The 24,989-nt window shown below is 47.3% G+C and overlaps 1 protein-coding gene and 1 long non-coding RNA gene across 10 annotated transcripts in view; one reads left to right on the top strand and one right to left on the bottom strand.

Moving 5' to 3' along the window:
* CDV3 (CDV3 homolog) overlaps window positions 1-24,989 on the top strand; it is a 108,022-nt gene that overhangs the window by 67,758 nt on the left and 15,275 nt on the right. For 3 of the 8 annotated variants that reach the window (XM_059663925.1, XM_059663926.1, XM_059663927.1), the window contains exon 1: window positions 24,014-24,533. The exons of 1 other annotated variant lie outside the window; for it this stretch is intronic. In XM_059663925.1, coding sequence (XP_059519908.1) covers window positions 24,300-24,533 — 234 coding nt within the window. In that variant the 5' untranslated portion in view covers window positions 24,014-24,299. Of the gene's footprint in view, window positions 1-24,002; window positions 24,534-24,989 lie in introns of those variants that run through there. 4 more of the 8 variants (XM_059663922.1, XM_059663924.1, XM_059663923.1 and 1 more) reach the window with 4 other exon arrangements.
* Window positions 10,697-24,102, bottom strand: LOC132215556 (uncharacterized). 2 transcript variants are annotated; one of them, XR_009448545.1, is made up of 5 exons: window positions 23,981-24,102; window positions 22,828-22,914; window positions 21,251-21,407; window positions 20,799-20,905; window positions 10,697-11,473 (listed from the first exon to the last, which is right to left on the bottom strand). It is a non-coding gene; the product is annotated as an uncharacterized LOC132215556 (long non-coding RNA). The 2 variants fall into 2 exon arrangements; XR_009448544.1 differs by lacking the exon at window positions 10,697-11,473 and having other exon boundaries at window positions 20,625-20,905.

The following is a 24,989-nucleotide window of genomic DNA, read 5'->3' as shown; positions in this document are numbered from 1 at the left end:
CATTGTTTTCTTTCTCTTTCTGATAATTCATTATTAATGTATAAAAATTCAACAGATTTTTGCATATTGATTTTTACCCTGCACCTTTGCTGAATTAATTGGTTTTTTTGGTTCTAACAATTTTTTGATGGAGTCTCCAAGGTTTTCATGTTCTCTGCAAAAGTGACAGTTTGCTTCCTTCTAGGATTGATTACTGATGTCTGACATGGGCGTGATGGGCCAGTGATAGTACTCTCTATCCTAATCTCTTTATCCCCTCTTTTAAAAATGAAGGCTCAATAGGAAGAAATAAGATCATTTAGTGTGGGTTAGGGACAGAGTGTTGAATATGATTATGGAGTCAGGGCAGGTTCAGAATCAAAGTGGTTATTTTTCTTGTCTTGTCTTTAATAATCATTCCCAGTGTTGACAATATGCAAGAAAATGACACTCTCAGACACTGTTTTTGAGAAAGTGAGTTGCCACAACTTTCCTGAAGGACAGTTTGACAATATGTAATAAAAGGCCTTAATAGTTTTCACACCCTTTGACCTAGAAATTTTACTGCCGGAAATTTATCCCAGGGATATGCATGGAGACTTAGCAAAGGTTGTTCATGGCAAGTCTGTAATAATAGAATATTGGAGACAACTTAGGGGCTTGCCTATAAGGGATTAGCTAAATTCGTGTGCTATTCAATCAATGACCTGCAGTCATTTGATTATTACAGAATGCATAAGGGCTTAGAGTGATGTTCATGAAAAAGTCTGAAAGTAGTATATTCAGTAAGTCTCATTGTCTATTTTTTCCCCCAAAAGAAATTTATGCATGTCAATATAGACATGGAAAAAAGGTCACAGTAGGTATAGCAAAATGGTAACAACATTAAAATATTAATATTACCTGAGGGTAAAATTACTTTATATTTTCTTCCTTTTGCTGATCTGATTTTTCAAAATTTTCTCTAAGTAATTCATATTTTTTAAAGGAAGAGGTTTTAATAACAAGTACTTTTAATCCAGGTGGCCAGATAAAATACACCATGGGACATATTTATACTACAACCTTATTCATTGTTTCTCTGACATGTAAATATTAGTGGGTGTCCCTTCCTTATTTTTATTTGCTAAATCTGGCAAGCCTCCTTTTAATGCAAAGTCATCAAAGGAGAGATCAGGTTCTGGGCCCCGATGTGCTGGCTCCTTTGAGGATCGGGGAGGAATTGATTGATCCAAGTCTTATAAACCAGGAAATAGGCTAGATGGACTAGGAAAGAAAGATCAGTTTGGGAGCCACACAGCCCTTACCTCCAATCTGGACTCGACCACCACCGCCCTCCCGTCCCCCTGCCCCACTCGCGGCTCCACAATCCGGATGTCCTGGGCAGGCTCCGTGTCTCCCCTGCGCCTCAGTAATGCCTCCAAGGATCAAATGAGAACATGTGGGTGAACGCACTTTGCAAATTGCAAACTGCCGAGCAGCACGTTATTATCATGTTAGTAAATTACACGCCCATGGACATGTCGAACAGGAACAAAACAGCGCCGCAGACAACCGCGGAACTGTTCCTCGCAGCAGATTTTTGATGGCTCTCTGAGGTCAAAACAACTCAAGGTTGAGTCGCTTCAGGACTGAACCCATAAATTAGCATCTATCCAAATTGTCTTTACGAGCCTATTTATAGATGCACTGATCATTAAATATTGTTGGAACGCTTTGCCTGTCACAAGCCGGTGGTTAAATTGCTTGGCAAGCAGCGTGGGATGAGCGGCTCCGAGGAAGCCCGCGTGGTGTGGAGCTTGGCAGCTCATAACTCCAGGCCCTCACCTTATCCTCACACGCGGGCGCTGGTCACCTTGGAAACTGCCCTGTTCTAGATGCAGAGCACGGAACGCCCCAGCTGACAGGGAATTCAGCAGCCGCCGCCGCCTTCTCTGCTGGTCTCTGTTACTCAACACCCGCCCGTGCCTCTCAGGCCACTTCAGGGAGGATCCATGTGGGGCTTCAAGGATCTTTTAAGGAGGAAATTAACACAGGAGGTTGGGGAATATTAAACACAAAATAAAATGAGGGAGAAGGAAAGCGAAAGGAGGGAAGAAGAAGAAGAAAATGTAAAAATCAGAAAGAAGAAAATGAGAATATTATCCTATTTTATAGATGGGAAAACTGAGGCCCCGAGGTCCAAGGTCACATAACCAGGATATGCCAGAGCTGAATTTCAAATCCAAGAAAAATAAAATTCCTGAATGAGGAAACAGTTCCCCTGCCCCCACAAAGAAACTGGAATTTCCCGATGTCCAGACAGTTCTTCATGGGAATCAGGCATCCTGGAAACAAAATGCAACTTGTTAGTGAGGTGGAATGTCACAGTGGAGAGACACAGCCAGAGACAGCCATCTGCAAGCCAGGAAGAGGGCCCTCACCAAGAACCTCACCCTGCCCTAGCTGGTTGCTCAGTGGTTAGAGCTCCACTCCTCAGACTGAAGGTTCCTGGGTTCAATTCCAGTCAAGGGCATGTACTTCGGTGGCAGGCGTGCAGTAGGCAATCAATCAATGTGACTCTATCACATCGGTTTGTTTCTCTCTGTCCCCCTCCCTTCCACTCTCTAAAAAAATCAATGGAGAAAAATATCCTCGGGTGAGGATTAACAACAGCAAAAGAAGAACCTAACCCTGATCTTGGACTTCCCAGCCTCCCGAACGGTGAGGAAAAAAATGCTTGTTGTATTTAAGCCACCCAGTTTACGGTATTGGTTACAGCAGCTTGAGCAGACTGAGACGTATGCTAATTCTATGTTTAATTTATGACGGATCCGCCGAACTCCTTTGCACAGTGGCCGCACCGTTTCCCATCCCACCATCAGTGTTTGAAGAGAGAGAATAGCGGTGTGGAGTCCCAGCGCCCGCAGCCTGAATCTTGGTTCTGCCACGGACTTAACCGAGTGACATCCTCCCGTAACCTGGGTTTCAGTTTCTCATTAGTCAAATGGGGATGAGAGAGCGGAGAGGGGATTACAGAGATGACATGAAACGCTCCTAGCACCGGGTCCCCAGGAAATGCCAGTGGCTTCCTGGTTGGTGTGGAGAGAGTCACAAAATCCCAGTGTGGGAAGGAGCTTGACAGGTACAGCAAATGAGTTCCTGGATTACCATGGCAGGATTCCACCTCGTGTGTCACGCCCAAACGTCCCCATCACTGCTCTCCGTAGGGCAATGGGAGCCAGAACCCACTGTGCTGGGCATCAGGATGGCATTTCCCAAGCGTGTTCTCAGAAAATCGGCTTTCATAGGGTACACCTGGCGGGTGTCGAGGGGAAGAATTCTGAAGGCAAATAACTTTGTGAGACACTAGCTTAATAACACCAAAGCAGGACTTCTCAGAGCACTGAACAGAGTTATGCACTTTAATATCTCCAATGAGAGCTCTAACCGGTTTGGCTCAGTGGATAGAGCGTCGGCCTGCGGACTGAAAGGTCCCAGGCTCAGTTCCAGTCAAGGGCATGTACCTTGGTTGCGGGCACATCCCCAGTAGGAGGTGTGCAGGAGGCAGCTGGTCGATGTTTCTCTCTCATCAAAGTTTCTAACTCTCTATCCCTCTCCCTTCCTCTCTGTAAAAAATCAATAAAGTACATTTTTAAAAAAAATCTCCAATGAGATATGGAGTCTGTAGCGTTTCCTAAACCTCTCCATCTTGGGAGACCGTCCCCAGCTGGGAAGGCTATGTCCAGAAATGGGGCCTCTGTCCACACAGCAAGGAGACCACAGACAACAACCTAAGGTGGCCTCGGCCTAGAGTTCTAAATACCCCGGACTGCTGCATTGTAGACATGCTTTCCTTTCCTGCTTCATCCCAAATGGCACCTTACAGACTGCAGCCACTGCTCTCGGTAGTCTCCCTCAGTGTCCCCACTCAACCCTGCTGCGTGGAGTCAATCTCCAAGTTCAAGTTCAAGGCGTTACATAATCTGAGGCTGAGGGAAGGGTCACCTCATCAGCACTGAGGAAACTGGCCCTTCCACTCCCACCCTGAAGCAGGTCCTGAACACAGTTGGCCGAGCCAGGTCTCCCCGCCGCGGAGTGCAGTAAATTCCAGAGAGCTGACCTTCTTGGGTCCTGCGATTACCCTTTTGTATGTTAGTGTAATTAAAAAAAAAAATCCATGATAAATTTGGAGGCTGTCACTAAAGGCTTAAGGAAAGGCTAGGATCTGGGACAGACCAAAAGCCTTAGCAGTTTCCTGAGACGCAGGGCAAGGGGCTGGGGCCTTGTTCCAGAAGAACTGACCTGCAGGTCCACAGGTAATGCAGATGCAAGCGAGTTCTGTGCTTCTGCTGCCACGTCCGGCGACGGTGAATAATTTCACCTCAGATGGTGACCAGACAGTAAAGTGATGCTCACTTCACATACACGCACACCCGGAATGGTTTATCCTCGGGGCCCTGTGGAAACGGAACGCTTTGAACTAGAATGAAGAAGAGAATCCCAGGATGACCCTAAGACAGTAACCACGGGAGCCAACAAGTCTTGATTGTAAGCACCTACTGTGTGACAGATACATTTGTCCAACAGGCAGAGAGAAGGGCCAGCTGCACACAAGTGCGTGGGGCTGGGGTTAATCCTAGCCAACCCCGGACCACCACCAGCCTCCACAGGCTGCTTGTTCAGCTGGACTCGGGGAAACTGAGCAATGTCTGCAATGTCAGGAATGTGATCCACCCGGCCTTGCCCGCCCTGTCAGAAGGCTGCAGCTGCGTTGAGGCCCTGGGAAGATTCACTCAAGTATAAAGTTAGATGTGGATTTGCTTTTCTTTCTGTCCTTTTTTTTTTTAAAAATTTCGTATGTTCCCAGATTCTTACAAAATAATGACCCAAAGGTGAACTGGTAAGTAATTACATTTCATCTCTCTACCTTCAAGAAAATTGTTCCTGTATCCTCTCCCCCCTCCCCATATACCAAATGATATCCAAGATTTTTTTTTTGTCTCTGAAATTAGATGTTCTTATTTCTTGTTTGAAATTTTTATTTTTATTTAATTCTTTTTTATTACATTTATTGGGGTGTGGCATTGGTTAATAAAATTATACAAGTTTGCCCTGGCCAGTGTGGCTCAGTTGGTTGGGCACCATCCCATACATGGAAAGGGTTGCTGGTTTGATTCCCAGTCAGGGCACATGCCTGGATTGTAGGCTTGATCCTCAGTTGAAGGTGAGCAAGAGGCAGTCTATCGATGTTTCCTTCTCACATCGATGTTTCTCTCCCTCTCCCTTCCTCTCTCTCTAAAAAAAAAAATCAATTTAAAAAACTTTTTAAAAAATTATATAGGTTTCAGATACACAGTTCTACAATACGTCATCTGTATACCAGTACTGTGTGTGTATTTGTTTTTCATCAACATATTTGAAGGGAGCAGGCACTGCAGATGGCAGAAGGAAGTCTGGCGGAGAGCTCACCTACAGTTGATGGGCCTCCTCCTGCACGCCCCCTACTGGGGATTGAACCCACAACTCAGGCATGTGCCCTCACCGGGAATCAAATTGTGACCTCCGGGTTCATAGGTCGACACTCAACCACTGAGCCACGCCGGCCGGACCGGAAGGCTTTTTTGTTGCAGTAAAATTCACATAACAAAAATTTGTCATTACTGACCTTTAGCACATTCCCCAAATTGTGCAACCATTACCACTATCGAGTTCTAGGACATTTCATCATTCCCAAAAGAAGCCCCATACCCATTAAGCAGTCACTTCCCGTTACCCCTCCCCGTAGCCCTTGGCAACCACTAATCTGCTCTCTGGCTCTATGAATTTTCCTATTCTGGATATTTCATATAAATGAAATCATACAAATATGTGGCCTTTTGTGACTGGCTTCTTTCTCGTCCATGGTTGAGGGAAGGCCTGGGCTCACAGTGCTCTTCAGGATGTGCTGTGGGGTCCGTCTGTGGAAGAATCATGTGGTTCTTGTTAAAATGAAAGTTGTGGTTTCAACCCCAGACTTATAGAATGGGAATCTTTTGTGGAGAAACTCTGGAATTTTTATTTTTAAAACACTTTCCAAACAATCTTGATGACCCCAAATTTGAGAATCACTGAACGGGACTAAAAGAAAGGTGAGCGATAGGAGAGCAAATGCCTGAGGTTGTTGAGGCCAAAGAGCCACCCTCATGCTGAACTGCTGTCAGCTTTCTCCTCTGCTCTTTAAGGGGGAAGCAGGGGTTAGGTTTTGCTTTGGGATCCAAGTGCCAAATGGGGTCACCCTCAGGTCGATTGGCACCACCTCCTCCTACAGGACTGAGAACTTCTAAACGATAAGGATACTTTTATGACCCTTGGGGACCCGTGCAGTGGTTAAGAATTTCCACGCGCTGTTTGTTTTTGACTGACGGTTGTTGTTTTGAAATTTGAAAGTATAACAAATCAGCCATAAAGCAATGACTGTTTATGTGCATTTTTCACAGCATTAAGCAATGCTTCTTCGTGCTGAGAATCAACATTATTTACTTTGGGAATCTTTCCCAGATTTCTGTTAACTCATTCACACATCGTTTCTCCTCCCAGCCTTGTGACTCCGTGAATTTTTCCCCAGCTGGGGCCGGCAACAAGGAAACTGTCATGTACAGACCCAGACTAGTACACTACACTCATAGGGACCGTGGAAGACCACCCTGCTCCAGGTACACCCCCAGATCAGCAGTTCCCTCTTCAGGCTCTGCGGGGACTCATCTAAGAATGAGTAGCTCCCCACCTGTTTTGGTTCTCATGTATCAAGTCTCACCAAACCTTAGTGACGTAACACAACACCATTTTTTTAAGTTTTCACCGCTCTTTGGCTTGACTGAGCCCAGTTGAGCAGTCCTGTTCCATGAGACGCCATATGGGGCTACAGCCATCCGGGGGCTCAACTGGTCTAAAGAGTCCAAACGGACTCGCTCCGTGGCTGGTAGCTGATGCTGGGAGCTTAGCTGGGGCCGTTGACAGAAATATCTACTCATGGCCTCTTCAGGTTGCCTGGGCTTCCCACACTATGGCAGCTGGGCTAGGAGAGGGGATAGCCTCAGAGCAAGGGTTCCAAGGGGGAGCAAGTGGTTCAAAGAACTGATTTGGGGTTAGACCCTAGTTCTAAGGCCTTGGATACATTTCTTAATCTCTTGGAACCTAAGCTTCTTCATCTACTAAATGAAGACAGTGCCTTCCTCATCAGATAGCTGTGAGGGTGAAGCGAGATAATGTATGCAAAGCCTTATACACAGTGCCTTGTAAACAGGTCTGGATTATGAGCATGGACACACTGACCCCTCATCCTGAATGTAGGTGCTCAATCTCTCCATTCCTTTTCCCAGGCTCCTATGGATTCCTAAATTGCCACCCCTGCCCTGAAAATAAAAAGCGGGGTGGGGGTGGGGGGGGTTGCCCTTTCTAATGGGATCCTTCAGAACTAAATGCAGAAATCAGAAACTATGACATGACTCTTTGGAATTTACCTTAAGGGGGGGAAAAATCTTACAAGTGTTGAAAGATATTTGTAGAAAGATTTTTTTTTTTTTTGCAACAGTGTGAATAACACGTTATTAATAGCATGTTATCAACCTAAACATCTATCCAGAGGGGACAGGACCTGATACATCCATATTCTATTGGGTATTGACTGCTTTCAGAGTGTGGAGCATCTGATCCGCCTCCTCCTGGGGGGAAATTCTAAGACAGTAAAGCAGCACCCCTGCTTCCCTCTACAGAAGTGGGACAAAGGCAGCCACGCCCACCCCCTGCTCCCTGGACGGTAAAGCACAGGCATGTGAGCCGAGTGTGGCCAGTGAGATGCTCCTGCCTAAGGCCTTGCCCACAAAGGCACAGAAATAGTTAGTGATTGCCAAGTTGGCAGTGGGGCCTAGATGCCATCCGTGTCTGGTGGAGCAGAGCCACCTCAGTGACCTAGACTGCGCACCTTGGAACTGTTTTCTGCAAGAGAAATACACTTCTGTGTTCATGGAATCACAAAGTTTTCTTTGTTACAGCAGCTCAGCTTACCCTACTTGTGGCGATTTTAAAACATGGCCACAGATTCCTCGGCACTCCGCCCATGGGGAGGCACAGCCCCTGTCCACTCCCCTCGAATTGGGGGGCAGGCTGATGACTACATGGTCAGTGACTGTGGTGGAAGTGACTGTTCAGGCGAGGTCATGAGAGGCACACCGCTCCCTCCCTGCTCGCTGGGACACTAGCTAGCTCCTGGGGCGCTGAACTTCCTCATAAGAGGCCACCACACTGTGAGGAAGACCAAACCACATGGAGAGGCCAGCTATGGGCAGTCCTGCCAACTGTCCCAGCTCAGCCCAGGGTTCAAGTCATCCCAGCCCAATCTCTAAGCATGTGAACGAAGAAACCTCCAGTTAATTCCATTACCCCAACCCCACCCCAGCCTTCACCTCACTCCCACTTTGAGTTTTTCCAACAGAAGTTGCAGCTGTTGGGGCATCATCCCTGCTGTGCCGTGGGAGTTCCTGCCCCACAGAATTCATGAGCATATTAAAATGGTGGAGGCTTTATTCCACTAAGTGTTGTGGCTTGTGCCACTGTCACAGCTCCTGAAGCGCTAACTATCATATCATAGACCTCTGAGTTATCCAGTACTCTCCCAAAAAACTCCTCTTTGCTGATTACATTAACCAGAGTTGGTTTCTGCTGCTGCAATCAAGAATCTTGACAATGAAACACTACACAACCCTTAAACTGATACAACTCACCCAACTAGTGTGGCTCAGTGGTTGAGCATGGACCTGTGAACCAGGAGGTCACGGTTTGGTTCCCAGTCAGGACACATGCCTGGGTTGTGGGCTTGATCCCGAATAGGTGGCATGCAGGAGGCGTCTGATCAATGATTCTCTCTCATCATTGCTATGTCTATCCCTTTCCTTCTCCCTCTCTGAAATCAATAAAAATATATATTTTTTAAAATTGGTATAGTGCTATATAAACTGTCACGAAAAGATGCTCATGGTTTAGTTTTAAGTGAAAATGGCATGTTCTAACATAGCAAGTACAGAATTGTCCCATTTTTGTAAAATAAAATTATTACTTTTCCATAGAATAAATTCTAGGATGCTATGTACCAAAATTATATGGTACCGTATTGTCTTCAGGTATTGGAATTATAGGGTTCTTTTCTTATGTTTACCTGTGTTTTCTAATTTTTTCAAATAATGAACATCATTACACAGAGACTTGTATAGTTTTTAAAAATTAAAAAAAAATTAAATAAAGCCAGGGTTATACTGGTAAATCGAGGAATTTGAGAGTGCCGGTAATACCTCTTCACCTCTGGGAAATTTGTACATTCCCCAAGCAGAGACCCGGAAGCACAATCTTTAGGGAGTGGTAGCCCCTGATAATTCCTCCCCTTCCTGTAAGCATATGCTGTTCCTCACATCTGGAGTAGAGTTTATTTCCCCTTTCTTAAATCTGGGCTACTCTGCGACTGCTTTGGCCAATGCAATGCAGCATAAGATGTTTGAGGACTTCCCATCCCCAACCATAGGAAGACCGGAGGCTTCTGTTTCCTTCCTCTTACATCCTTGTCCTCGGGGGTTCCCTCTCAGAACCTAGCCCCAGCCGCGTGGAAAGGTCACGTGGAGGAGAACCAGGGCTCTCCCTTGGCAGCCTCAGCTGAGCTCATGGCCAGCAGCCGGCACCAGCTGCCAGCCCTATGCATGAATCCTGTGGGATTCCAGCCCGTGCAGACCCAGGGGACGGTGGCTCTAACCAACGCCGGCTGGGGCTGAGCCCTGTGAGATCCCAGACTCATGGGAGGTACTAAAATGGTAGTGTTTTTCACCTCTAGATTTTGGGGTACAATGGTAGCCAGCCTCCAAGATGGCTCCTCCTGGTACTCACACCCTCTTATAGTCCCTCTGCACATTGTACCAGGGCTGGCCTGTGTGACTAACAGAATACAGCAGAAGTGATACATGGTGTGTTACTTCCAAGATTAGGTGATAAAAGACATGGTTGCTTCTGTCTGGGTCCCTCCCAGATCACTCTTTGTGTCCATGGAGAGAAGTCCACATAGGATGACCAACTGGTCACGGTCTCACATCCTGAAAACCCCCTCAGTCCTGGGCCAACTGGGATGATCACCCAAAACCACATGATGAGGAACTGAGGCCTCTGGACAGCAGCGCACAAGAAACCAAGGTCTCCCCCCAATAGCCCCAGCCTCGGTCAAGCCCCAGGGGACAGCTTGACTGCAGCCTCATGAAAGACCCGGATCCAGAACCCCAGCTAAGTTGACCCCTAGGAACTGTGTGAGCTATTAAAGCTTAGTCGTTTTAAGCTGCTAAATTCCGGTCATGTGTTAAACAGCAATAGGTAACTTACACAGATGGTTTGTTACAGCCTAATAGGTAACAGAACGGAGGAGCATGTCGGATGGGGTCCTGCACCCTGTTTTAAACAGCTGCGACGATCTTTCTGTTTGGGGAATTCTTTTCCTTTCCTGAAAATCAACCTGAGGGAATTTTGCTTTTCCTGAAGAGCAGAGCAGAGCTGGGCTGCCAATGGGTGAGCTCATTCCAACACTAATTGTTTTCCAGGCTTTAACAATCAATCTCTGGGGCTCACAAGGTCCGCCCACCTCTCCATTTCCAGCCGCTCTCAGAGGCTGCCCTGATCTCCCCGAAGGCCAGACGCGCTCACCTGGGCCTTAGACAGCCTTCTCCGCTGGAAAGCATCCCCCCGGGCTCCAGCAACTTGGCCATCTGGGTGCAGAGCGCGATGCACAGCGTGCAGGGCGTGCACATGGGCTGTGGGGACCTGGGGGGTCTTGATCTAAAATCTTTCCAAGGAGGCACCCAGGTATTTGAGATTTCACCTGTCAAGTGTGATTAATTCACATGGGAGGGGAAATTTATTTACTCAGCAGCACCTCCTTCTGAAGGAGTGTATGGAAGACATTCTTTCCTGCCCAGGGTCGCAGAAGAGCAGTGGGGACGCAATCCAGGGAGGCACAAAAGGCAAAGCTAACCTTGGCTCCACCTCCTACTGCTGGCGTAGACTGCCCTTAGGGCTGCAGGGCTGCGCACATGCAAGCACCCAGCCTGCTCCAGGGCAGGCTAGGTGTGCACCAGGGACGCACGGAACCGTAGCAAAGTAGATGATTATACACGTAACGTGGAATGAGCTGTTAGTTTCTTGGCACTGTTGTAACAAGCTACCACAAACTGGGTGGCTTAAAATATCGGGAATTTATTCTCTTCTGGTTCTGGAGGCTAAAAGTACAAAATTGAGGTGTCAGCAGGGTTGGTTCCTTCTGAGGGCTGTGCCGGAGCCTGTTCCAAGCCTCTCTCCTGGCTTCTGGTGCTTTGCTGGCAGTCGTCGGCGGTCCTCCGCTTGTCCATGCATCACCCCGATCTCTGCTTTCACGTTCGCATGGCATTTTCCCTGTGTGCGCATTGCTGTGTCTACATTTTCCATGTTAATGACCTCATCTTAAGTTGATCATCTGCAAAGATCCCATTTCCAAATAAGTCACAGTCACAGGCACTAGGAGTTGGGATTTCAACATCTTTTAGAGGAAGACACAATTCAACCCATAACACTGAGCATTTAGTAAAAAACAGTTAATCGCCATGAAATCCCAGGCATTTGACATGATAGTGATTTTATATACATTTTTCCTAACCCTCACAATAAGATTTCCCAATATTACAGGTCTTATCCTTACTCTCGTAGCTAGAAAATAGAGGCTCTGGAGTCAGATAGCCTGGCTTCACCACTTAGCTGGGAGGCCTTGGGGCAAGTTAATTAACCTCTCTGTGCCTCTGTGTCCCCATTTGTAAAGTGGGGATAATAGTACCTCCATCCATGCTGAGTTGTTGAAAGAATTTTAAAAGATAATGCACAGAGCCTGGTGCATCGTAATTACTGAACTCGTGGTAGCTGTTGTAAGTGGTGGAGTCAAAACTTAAATCCAGTCCAGCCAGCTGTGGTTCAGTTGGTTCAGCGTCATCCTATGCACCAAGAGGTCACTGGTTTGATTCCTAGTCAGGGCACATGCTCAGGTTGCAGGCTTGATCCCCATTAGGGGCCGTGCAGGAGGCAGCCAATGGATGTTTCTCTCTCATCAATGTCTGTCTCTCTCTCTCTCCTTCTCCCTTCCTCTCTCTCTCTCAAAATCAATAAAAACATATTTTTAAATGTCTTTTAAAAGTCACTTAAAAAACAAAAACATAACAAAACCCCATACCACTTACATCCCTATCTCCTTAGTTTTGATTCCTTCACTCTTTCCTCTTAAATCCAGCATGACTGGGTGTCAGCCACTCCTGTATCCAGGATCTCCCTGCATCCTCACAGAACCCCCTGGGAGGTGAATACTTCTGGCTGTATTTTCTGGATGAAGGAACTGAGACACAGAGAAGTAAGGTGACTTGACCAAGGTTACCCAGCAGATAAAACATTCTAGTCCAGCTCTGCTGATTCTAATATTTTCCCCCACTATGTTGCCTGTCATCCAGGGCACAGACATAATAGTTGCAAATAACCTCTGGTAGTCAGCTGAGATTATGAGTTTTTGGCAGTGACCACTCCGAGACTATGGCAGGAGTCTGTTTCCATAAGAGTCAGCTCCTGGCAGGTTCAGATAGCTCAGTCCAGCAGATCTGCTGTTAATTCTTGAGAAGGTCCTTGAGAAGGAAGATATCTCTCCTCTTCCTCTCCCTCTCTCATTCTCTCTCTCTCTCTCTCTCTCTCTCTCTCTCTCTCTCTCTCACACACACACACACACACACACACACACACACACACACACACCCCACACAACACACTGCCTATGAGGCCTCACCCTGGGGCAAAGCAACTAACCATGGAAAGGGGATGACGGGTTGTATAAGATTTTTTAGTTAGAAAGCCTGCGGAGGGAGAGCCGGCTACTAATCCAAAGCTCCTTTGCAAACCAGTGCTGGGCAGAGAAGGGTCTGAAAGACAACAACCACCACCACAAAATGTCAGCACCTCAGTGATGGCTTCTCCCGGGTTTGTCAGGACAGAAAGAGAGCCCAAGCAGCGGAGTCCTCGGGCCTTTCCCTGGTCCTCCCTCCATCGCCTCTGCCACGGCCGCTTTTCCGCACACAATTCAGCTTGCAGATATCTAAGGAGAGCAGACGCAATGAAATGGCTGCACACAGGCCTCACCTGGCTCATAGACAAGTTTTATTTAGCCTGCACACAGCTTTTTGAAAATTATTTTTACTTTTCTTAATTTGAGAGAGAGGAAGGGGGAGAGAGAAAACATCCACTTATTTATGCATTCATTGGTTAATTTTTGTATGTACCCGGACTGGGGATCACACCTACAACCTTGGCATATCAGAGCAACACTCCAACCAACTGAGCTACCCAGCCAGGGCAGCCTGCACACAGCTTTTAAGTAGTTGTTAACATTTTAAAAGGAAGAAGTGTCACACAGAATCTGGATTTTTTATTTTTATTTTTTTGCTTCTTTTGCAAAACCAAAGGTTCTGGCCAAGTGCCTCTGATCCCTGAGTGGTAACTGTGTTGACGTTGAGTAGTGGCTGCCTCCAGGTTGATTATTTTTATACCCAAACTACTTGACTCTTTCATCTTCTCTGCCTGGCCCCATAGGTCATTTGAGTTTTTAACTAAGGCCTTTGGCCTAACAAATAAAATACATCTGGCCTCACCTTGGCATTCAAAAATCTTCACAGTATGGCTTATTCAGACTTACCACCCATTTCAATTTATTTACACCTTCATTTCCAAACAGGTTCCTTATTCTCTCACATTCATGCCTTTGCTAGTGCTTTTTTATTTCCTCTAAGATGCCTTTCATCCCAACTTGATCTGGGAATTCTTCCACACCCCTTATTTATTTATTTACGAATTTTTGTGGGTTTATTTGAGCCAAACTGTTGACAATTGCCGGGAAGCAGAATCTCAACAGATTGGGATAATGATCCAGAGAAATGCAGTTTTTCATCTTGTTTTATACATTGCACTCAAAGAAGAAGGTGTAAGTAGGTTACATGATAGATTAGGGAGGTGGGAGAAAGCAAAGGGGGGAAACCTCTGGGATTGGGTAAAAAAAATGATAGACACATACTTCTTTTACTTACCAGTAGGCGGGGACAGGATAGCTCAGAGCTCCCACACCCTGTACTGTCCATCTGAAGGCCTCAGAATCTCCCAGACAGACAGAAGTTTCCTTTCGTTTGATGGGCCAAAGGACCTTGTTCTTTTGAACTACTTGTTCTGGATTTTCACAGCGTCACATATTTGCATAATATAATTTCTCTTCTTATGATTCACTTTCTTCCTGGTAAATTATTCCCAATGAGCCCAGCCTTCCAATGAATGGGAAGGCCATGGTGACCCTCCAACCAACCCAGTCACCAGATAAATGCCACTGAGTGGCCTCAGTTAATGCCACGTGGAGCAGAATAATTGCCTGGCTGAGGCTTGTACAAATTCCCGACTTTTTGACAATTGTGAGAAATAGTAACAGGGTTGTTGTTTTAAGCCACTAAGTTTTAGGCCAGTTTGTTACATAGCAATAGATAATTAAAACAGTTTGGAAAGTAAAAAAGTCTTTAATCTTGTTAATCATTTTCTTCAAGTCTTTGTTACAAAATTAAATATATATATATAATACTTATACACAATTTTTTAAAGTCAGTCTTTATTGTTGAAGGTATTACATATGTCCTATATTTTCCCCCATTGACTCCTTCTAGCCTGCCCCTGCTCCCGGCTCTAGGCCTTCACCACCCTGTTGTCTGTGTCCATGGGTTACGCATATGTACATACAAGTTCTTTGGTTGATCTCTTCCCACCCACCCACCCTCCCCCGCCTTCCCTCTAAGCACACAATTTAGAGAAGTAGAAGTGACCTAATGTTATTGAGCTCCTAATTTAATTTCTGCCTGGTACTTTCGCATGCATTATCTTATCTAATACTCAAGATCAGGGGTCCTCAAACTACGGCCCGCGGGCCACATGCAAATACAAATATTGTATTTGTTCCCGTTTTGTTTTTTTTACTCAAAATAAGATATGTGCAGTGTGCATAGGAATTTGTTCATAGTTTTTTTTAAAACTATAGTCCGGCCCTCCAACGGTCTGAGGGACAGTGAACTGGCCCCCTGTTTAAAAAGTTTGAGGACCCCTGCTCAAGATAATCCACTTTAGCCCTAACTGGTTTGGCTCAGTGGATAGAGCGTAGGCCTGCGGACTGAAGGGTCCCAGGTTCGATTCTGGTCAAGGGCATGAACCTTGGCTGTGGGCACATCTCCAGTAGGGGGTGTGCAGGAGGCAGCTGATCGATGTTTCTCTCTCATTGATGTTTCTAACTCTTTATCCCTCTCCCTTCCTCTCTGTAAAAATCAAAAAAATATATTTTTAAAAAGATAATCCAGTTTATATTATTATTTACATTTTTAAAAAGAAGTTAAGTAACTTGCAAATGATTGCATAGGTCATGATTGGGGGAAATGGGAACTGAGCACCCAGTTCTATCCAGTTGGGATACCCATTTTTTTGTCACCATCTCACATACCCACACCACCTCTCTTGGCTCAGACAATGATCTACATTCCACTAAATGTGGCATCATATGTGGTTTTCCATGTTGCTGCAAAGCCTTCAAAGACTTCCTTTTAAATGGCACCATATTATTCCAACTGTAGCGTATACACCATTTCCTATTGTTGAGTATTCACTTTCTTTCCAAATCTTTTTGCCATTAAAAGGAATTCTGGCCCTGGTTGGTTTGGCTCGGTGGATGGAGCATCTGCCTGCAGAGTGAAAGGTCCCAGGTTTGATTCCAGTCAAGGGCACATGCCAGGGTTGCAGGCTGGATCCCCAGTAGGGGGCGAGCAGGAGGCAGCCGATCAATGATCCTCTCTCATCGTTGATATTTCTATCTCTCTTTCCCCTCTCCCTTCCTCTCTGAAATCCATAAAAAATATATATATATTTTAAAAAGAATTCTGACCTTTGCATTGGGCTGATAAGAGTAGAAGTGAGGGAGGGGTGTCCATTTGGGGGGTTTCTTTGGCATTACAAGCGACCTCCTCTACAGAACTGCTCCTTGAGCTCCCTGCCCACACACCTGCCCTCTCCACCCTGACTGTCTTAATGAACCTGGTTACACAGTCACCTAAGGAGAAGGTCATGCAGCAGGTGGAGCAAAGAAAGGGGAGAAAACAATCCCTTGCAACTCACACCCATTCTGGCCAGATGAGTTCCCCTTTTAACAACTTAATGCAGCCTTTATCCATCTGAAATAGCTTTGACAGCTGGGAAAATTACGATGATGTCAGGACTCTGGTTGGTTTTGAAGAGATTATAAATCCTCTTATTTCAAAAGTGCCAAGTGAAAGGTTTATAAATCCTGTTAAGAATTTTAGCTTTTATCCTGAGAGTAAGGTAGCCAGCCATTGAATGGTTTTAAACAGGAGTGATGACCTGGGCTGATGTTTTGATCTAGAAAGAACACCCTGGTTTGGAAGGCAGTAGGATGGATGGATGGAAGGCAGTAGGATGGATGGATGGATATATATATTTCATGGAAGAAGGGAGAGGGAAAGAGAGACAGAAACATCCATGATGAGAATCATTGATTGGTTGCTGTTGTGCCCAGATTTCATGATTCCCAAGAACCCACAGGGAGCCCGCGAGTCCGATGCAAAAGCAAAGAGTCATCTATTTCAAACCAGGGTTTGGCTCCCCTGCCACACTCACCGATGCAACGGTAAGCTCCAGTGGCCGAGAGAGAGAACTCTGTGTGGAGAGAGGCTTTATAGGGGGCTGGGGCAAGGGGAGGAGAAAGGACTGTGGGCCCTGCCGATTGGCCAGGCGCCAGTCGGTGTCTCATTACACAGGATGTGGTCATAGTGATGGCGTGTACTTCCCTTGACTATCTTCCGGGAAGAAGCTTGCTGAGCACATGGCCAAGGTAAGATGGAGGGCATAGCCCTTACCCTGGGGCAAGGTGGAGGGAGTAGTCTTCGCCCTTTCAGTTGCCTCCTGCACGCCCCCTCCTGGGCATGTGCCGCTGACCGGAATTGAACCTGGGACCCTTCAGTCCACAGGCTGACACTCTAGCCCAGTGATGGTGAACCTTTTGAGCTTGGCGTGTCAGCATTTTGAAAAACCCTAACTTAACTCTGGTGCCGTGTTACATATAGAAAATTTTTGATATTTGCAACCATAGTAAAACAAAGACTTATATTTTTTATATTTATTTTATATATGTCAATGCCATTTAACAAAGAAAAATCAACCAAAAAAATGAGTTCGCATGTCACCTCTGGCACGCGTGTCATAGGTTCACCATCACTGCTCTAGCCACTGAGACAAACCGGCCAGGGCAAGGTTTCACATTTCCCACACAAAGAAAATGAGACTTCCTGGGAAATGTGAGGAGCTCCGGGGGCCTGGGAACTGAGTTGGGAAATGGTGATAAGAAGTCTTTGAGCAATTGTGGATCTGCTGCAGTTTGGAGGGGTGGGCATGGGGGCGGGGCGGGGAGTGAGATCTGAGTTTCTTTGCCATGGATGTGAGGGTAGAGGAAAGGGAGAGGCACAGAGTCCCTAAGAACCTTTAACTTTGCCATTTTACTGAGAACTTGCACATTGAGTTATTCTTCATTGAGCTTCATTTAGTAGCAGATTCAATACACAATTTATAATTGTACCTTATTGATTTACCTACGTTTGCGGTTGTTTACAAGTCCATGACGTACTTTTTATTTCTCCAGGGCCGAGACCCACAGATGCCCATAGGAGGTTCCTCTGCAACAAGGGAGGAAGCCCCAGGCAGCCTCACAAAGCTTTCCCCGTTTCTATCCTTGGGCATTCCTCAGGCTGGGCTCCCCTTTGAGGGAGAGGTCTGCCTGGGGCCAGGGAGGGGCTGGAGGTGGGTAAACCCCAGAATTACACCATCTGGGATTAACTCCCAAGCAGGAGGTTGCACCAGAGTCATCAAAATGCTTTCTTCCTGTGTAATCACTTGACAGGTTAATCAATGATTGATTGAGGATACTCCTGATCCCTCCCTCTAACACAGTGGTTCTCAACCTTCCTAATGCTGCGACCCTTTAATACAGTTCCTCATATTGTGGTGACCCCCAACCATAAAATTATTTTCGTTGCTACTTCATAACTGTAATGTTGCTACTGTTATGAATCGTAATGTAAATATCTGATATGCAGGATGCATTTTCATTGTTACAAATTGAACATAATTAAAGCATAGTGATTAATCGCAAAAACAATATGTAATTATATATGTGTTTTCCGATGGTCTCAGGCGACCCCTGTGAAAGGGTCGTTCGACCCCCAAAGGGGTCGAGACCCACAGGTTGAGAACCGCTGACCTAGAGATTTAAGAGAAGATATCAAAATACCAAGCAATTTCATATGTAGTAGTTGCCAGTACAAAGCATGAAACTTTAACTTAGTTTTTCTTTTCTTTTTTTAAAATATATTTTTATTGGTTTCAGAGAGGAAAGGAGAGGGAGAGGGAGAGAGAGGGAGAGGGAGAGGGAGAGAAAGAAACCAACAATTGTTTAGTGATTGTCTGCCATGGGGCAGGAACTCAGCCAGCAGGCACTAAAGACCCAGAAATCAATGACAACACAGGGTAGGAGAGGACAGATAGAAGTAGTAGTCTCTCCCCTCCCCTACCCCCCTTCCCCACATGACTACAATTTGTGATACATGCCTTGTAATAATATTAATATCAATAATACCTAACATCAATTGGGTTGACTATTTGCCAGATGCTGAACTGAGTGGTCTTCAATTCATCCCTCATTTAGTCCTTACAACTCCATGAGATAGATGTGTTTATAATCCCCACTTTAAAAATGAAAAAATAAATAAATAAATGAGGCTCAAAGAAGTTAAGTGACTTGCTAGGAAAAGGCAGAGCTGTGGTTTGAACCAAGGGCTGGCTCCAGGAAGCATGTTCTTGACCATGAATGAAGCAAAGAGCAGGGTGAAATAAGGACTTGCCTTCAGATGGGACGATCTCTCTGCCCTCGCTATACATACCCTCAGCCTTTCCCTGCCTTTTTTTAGCCCAATTAGGATGGCAATACCATTGACCTACTGACCTGACCTGAATATCTAGTACTGGGGTGGCTGTGAGTCAGAGCAGAAAATGCCAGACAATTTCACATGGAGCTGTTGGGCTATAAAGAAGGATTAAGAATGAAGTTAGGGTCAGGGACAAGATAATCGTGCCTTGCCAACATAATCACATCCCCTGCAAGCTGTGATAAAAATGATTGAGTCAGAAGGTTCTGCTTTGTGCAAGAGTCATCTGACTCCCAAAGAGGCCATCCAGGGTAGTGGTACCTCAATGAATGTACCACAGATCTGAACCTGTTTCACAGCCAAGTCAGTATCTTGAGGTTCATGAGTCTGGATGAGCCTGACCCCCAGCATTCCAACTCATAAGAGTTTGAAGTATATACCCATTAATTTATTAACACTTGGTGTTAGCCCTTCAGTAACTCGAATGCTCCTGTGGCAACTGGCCACCCTTTTTCCAATACCAGCAATCCCAGGAAGCCAAATGAGTCATTAGCAGGCCGGTTGGTGGGTGTTTCTCATGTGTTACGGGAAGATTTCATCCAAGTCAGGGTGGAGCTTAGTGAGTCATCTCCGCCTCATAGGGCACATCTGTGTGAGCTCCAATTTCATGTTTCTCTCTCCTGGGTAGTGGTGGGTAATAAAGTGCCAACTTCTGGCCTTTTGGCTTTTATCCAACTTTTCTTTCCTTCCTCTTTCCCTACTCCATTCTTATCCCTCGTTCTTATTTCATGTGTTCTCCATAAGATGCAATTGATTAGGTTGATCATTTTATTGTCATCACATTCCCGCCCGGGCCCCCTAAGATGAAGTCGGGGAAGTCACCTTGATGGGTTGGCTCGTTATTCCCAAGCTCTTCATTTAATTATGGATTTTGTTTGTTTGTTTGTTTATCCTCAAATATATTCGGTTGAACCAGATGAAACTGTAATTTTGGTAGGTTACAATCAATCAAATAGCAGCAACTTCACGCGGTCCAACGAACAGCAGACCAGATCCATTGGGGGGGGGGGGTGGGCTTAATTAAGTCCAGTGCTCTTTTGCAAGCCTTGGTGGTAGGCGTTGCCAGGGGAGCGCTCATGCCTGGCAGATTTTTCTGGAAACAAGCTCTCCGGGGTAACTACTTGTGTCAGGGGCCTTATTCCTCTTGCTGTCCCTTTATCCTCCAACGAGGGCCTAATGCCAGGGATGGGCAAGGGGGGGACTTCAGGTCGAATTGTTTGTTAACTGTGACAGAGTACGTGTTCTGAAGCCAACAAGGAACAATTTTGAGGAACACTTTTATTTATTTGTTTATTTATTATTTTTTAATCTTCACCCGAGGGTATTTTTCCATTGATTTTTAGAGATAGTGGAAGAGAGAGGGAAAGACAGAGAAAAATATTGATGTGAGAGAAACACATTGACTGGCTGCCTCCTGCATGAGCCCTGACCAGGGCCTGGGCCAGGGAGGAGCCTACAACCGAGGTATGAACCCTTGGTGGGAATCGAACCTGGGACCCTTTGGTCCCCAGGCCAACACAACGCTCTATCCACTGAACCAAACTGGCTAGGGCCACTTTTATTTATTTTTTATATATATATATATATATTTTATTGATTTCAGAGAGGAAGGAAGAGGAGAGAGATAGAAACATCAATCATTGATTGGCTGCCTCCTGCACGCCCCCTTCTGGGGATTGAGCCCTCAACCTGGGCATATATCCTGACCAGGAATAGAACCATGACCTCCCAGTTCATAGCTCCGTGTTCAACCACTGAACCACACCATCCGGGCTGAGGAATATTTTTAGATAGTCCATGGTTTGTACATTCACCTGTTAATATGGAAAATTAAGAACTAATGGAGACATTTCACATTTTACAAACAGCATTCAAACATTTGTGTAATATAGGCTGTATGCCCAACACCATTCCTACTTGCAAGGATTTTCAATGGGCTATAATTGTATGTATACTTATGTGACTGCTCCTAGCTACCATCTTACCATACAGTAAATTCTGTAATGGTAGGGCTTATGTTTGATTTACTAACCCTTAACTCCTATCATAGGGCCTGGCATACAGTAGGTGCTTTATATTAGTGATGAGTGAATGAATACATACATAAATAAATGAAGGGGTTAAACAAATAATGGAAATACTAGGAAGGAATTAAATACCATGTCAAATGAAAGGTCTCTGGGCCTTTAAAGGTCAGGAAGCAGGCTGCTTGTAGAAGTCAGCAGAGGCTCCCTGGCGAGGTGACCTGAAAGTGGTTGCTCTCCAGTTGGATAAGGTTGGTGAACAGCTCAGGCAGTAGCACGGTTGGCCTCACAGCTGAGAGAGAGGAAGCCACAAGTGAAAAGAAGCCACAAATGCAAAGTTGCTCCTCATTTCCTGGCTAGCGCTTTGGCCAGCAAGAGCTGCATTCCTTTGAGCTGAGCATGTGTGGAATTTCCAGCCTAGGTAGCAGAATGGAACTTGGAACAAACAGATCAGCAAAAAAGAACCCAGGGACAATGGGGCTGGGCCCAGCTGCCCTTTGCCAGCTTTTGAGCTCACAGAATATTGAGCTCAGGGGGCCTCGTCGAGGGTGATAAATGATGTCCTTTGGATTGTACCACTTCAGAAGACCCAGAAATTTCCATGTTCAGACAGCATTAGGATCCTTAGATGTGCTGAAATACCTGGGAATGGTCTGAATCCTCGCCATCATTCAACTTTCCATCTAGCAAGGACAAGTAAAGGTCTGTTTTGCTTTAAAGATGGGGAAAGTCCTAACATTAGAAGCAGAGGGAAAGATACCTTCATCAAAAGAGAGCTGGAAGGTGTTTCGATGGCAGGATAAGGAGGAGGGGGCTGGTGATAGCAAGATTCAGCACTTTGAGTAACTGTTCTGGAGGTGGGTGGCTGGGGATATCTAAGAACAACTGTATAAAAACATTGCCCGGGTGACATTTCAGGGCAGGGGATTCAAAGAGGAAGGTCCAGCTTCATGGAGAGAAACTAATTATAGACAATGACACAGTCACAAAGACACGGGTCTCTCTACTGGCCTGACCTGAAGTTCTTACACCTGATGAAGCTCTGGGAGCCTGCCATCAGTCACACTGAGAAACGTAAGGGGGAACTTTGCTGTATCTACCCTCGACTACTGTTCCTAAGGTCTCTGCATTTTCCCAAGTCAACAATTCCTTCAAAACACTGATCTATTGATCAGGACCTAAGAAAGGGGAGGAGTGAATTTCAGTGATTCCTATCTAGATCTTCACTTCTATGATGATAAGTGAGTTGAAGGCAGGAATAATAAATTACTCAACCTAGAATAAGCTACACTGCCTTAACTATAGCTAAGTAGGTGCTTCATAGACAAAGAACAGACGAAGGGAAGGAGGGAAGGAGGGAGGGAGGGAGGGAGGTGGAAGGAAAGGAAAAAGGAAGGGACAGAAAGAAAAGTAAATTTGGTCGGAGATGTTCAGGGAGGTGGAGAAGGGGGCAGTACTGAACTTGGCCTGCATCACAGAAGATGAGTGTCACAGAAGGAAGTCCCCTAGGGGGCCCATCCCCGAGTTGTCGTTGAGGACAGTTTAGGTTTGGGGAATAGTATGTAAACGTGTCATTGGTCAAGGCTAGGTCTTTGATTTGCTTCTTTAATATATTCTGGATTTAGTTCTTTAATATAGTGGTAGGGTACAGGGGTGGGAGGGGGGTGACATCCTTTAGTGGGGAGCCTGTAAAGGAAAAGACAAAGAAGTACCTCCATTCACTGTGTGTGCTCTATCCCATGAGGCTATTGAATGTGTCTGAGTCATTTCCTCTGGTGGTGACAGTTCTCTCCTCTATCCTGAGGAGGAAGTGAACGTTTAATACCTTACATTAGACCACCTTTTGCATATACAAGGATTCATTTCATTCCCAAAGCTCAGAGAATACTTAAATGGTAACGCCAGGTTCTGCATGGGCATTTTGTCCCCATTCCTGTGACCATTTATTAGGGATAAAAGCTAAGGATGCATTGCAGTCGTCATCCCGACTCAAGTCAGGGCAGGGGGCACTGTTTAAATGTATTTAAAAAATTAATTTATCTCGCATCTAATTAAGCACTCTGCTATGCACCTACACTTGCCCAACTTATCTTACAAGTGCTAATAATTCCCAGATCAGGAGCTCGAGAATCAGATTTATTTAGCTTGAACTTGATAGACATCTCTCTTCGAGGGTGGAGTTCAGACAAAATCAATCCCCTTCTACCTACCCATTGGTTTATTAAAGATCTTTAAACGAGACCTAACTACAAGCCCACTGTCATAATCATCATCCCGTGAGATGAAAATTAATAACTGCCGGACCAGAGAGGGTGGAAGTACAGAGGCGAGCAGAGGGGGCGGTCCCATCTTGAACACAGTGTCTTTCCGTTTCGCTGAAGTTCAAACCGCAAGGCCACAGTTCGCTCGGGGCGAGCGGGCACGTGTGTACGCCACGCATGCGCTCAGAGTAGGCCCACCCGCCCCTTCCGCCGGACCGCTCTCGCCCAGTCCCAGCCCGCCCTCCGAATGCCCGCCCTCAAGACTACACCCTCCGCCAATCGGGAGACCGGAGTCATCAGACACGTCACTTACTTAGCATAGACCGTCTCCCCGCCCCGTCAGTGGCTGGGATTGTCGCCTAAGCGCTTCGCCTTGGCACCTGATTGGCTCCTTTTCCAGCCCCGCCTCCGTCTCCCCCGCCGCCCTCCCCGCCGCGCCCCCACAGCGGTGGGCGGATCGTAGTACGCAGGGCGGACGCTGCCTCTCTCCTGGAGGCCCGCCTTCCCTCCTCCCCCTCCCTCCCCTCCCCACCCCCTCTCCCCTCCTCTCCGGGCCTGCGCGCGCGCGCCCTCCCGCACGCGCCGCCGCTAGTCTAGCACTCACGCCGGAGCTCCGGGCCGCGCGTTCCTTTTCCCCTCCGACTGCGGAGCGGGCGGCATCCTGCGCCGGGGTCGCGGCGGCAGCCTCGGCGGGCTCGGGCGCCAGTAGCCGCGCGCGATCCATCCGGCGGACCGTACCACCGCCCGCCCGCTCGCGGGGGGGAGCCGCCTGCCCGGCCGCACACGCCTCGGCAACCCCGCGGGGCTGAGGCGTCGCCGCGCCCAGGAGCCTGAGCGCCGAGCCGGCGTCGACCCCGAGGTCGGAGCCCCGCGGGCCGCGCCCGCCGCCGGCCCCACCCATCCGGGTCGAGGAGGCCAAGGCCATGGCCGAGACGGAGGAGCGGAGCCTGGACAACTTCTTCGCCAAGAGGGACAAGAAGAAGAAGAAGGAGCGAAGCAACCGGGCAGCGAGTGCCGCGGGCGCCACGGGCGCCGCTGGCGGGAGCAGCGGAGCCGCGGGCGCGGCGGGCAGTGGGGCGGGCGTGGGGGCCCGGCCGGGCGACGGCGGGACCGCGGGGGCCGCGGGCTCTGGGGCCGCCACCAAGACCGTGACGAAGGTGAGGGGCCGGGATTCGGGCCGGGGCCGCGCGCGGGCGCCCATGTGCCTGCCCCCGCCCGCCTGGCTGGCGGAGCGTCCGGGAGGGGCCCGGGGGCCGACGGGCGCGGAGGCCGGCCACGTGACGTGGGCTTCTCCGGTCGGGCCGGCGGGACGCCCCCGACCTCGCTCCCGGTCCGCCCTTCTGCACCCGGAGGCGCCTGGCTTGAGCCGGGACCGAGGCAGCAGCACCCTCCCTCCCGGGGCACTGGGTCTGGGTCCGAGGCGCCCGGCACCGAGCAGCATGTGTCGAGTGACGTCCCCTCGAGCCATTTAGGGCTCGGGCTTCAGCCCCGTCGTCGGAGCTGAATGTTCTGACGATCGCATGGGTAGCAACTCTCGTTGGCATGACTTGGTCTCTAAGCCGGTGAAAGAAAGAGAAAAGAATCACCCGGCGACCTGGGGGAGACACTAAGTT

Source organism: Myotis daubentonii, chromosome 14 (genome assembly GCF_963259705.1).
Source record: "Myotis daubentonii chromosome 14, mMyoDau2.1, whole genome shotgun sequence".
Lineage (NCBI taxonomy): Eukaryota > Metazoa > Chordata > Mammalia > Chiroptera > Vespertilionidae > Myotis > Myotis daubentonii.
Note: the sequence above shows the minus strand (reverse complement) of the source record. Positions and strands in the feature narration are given on the sequence as shown.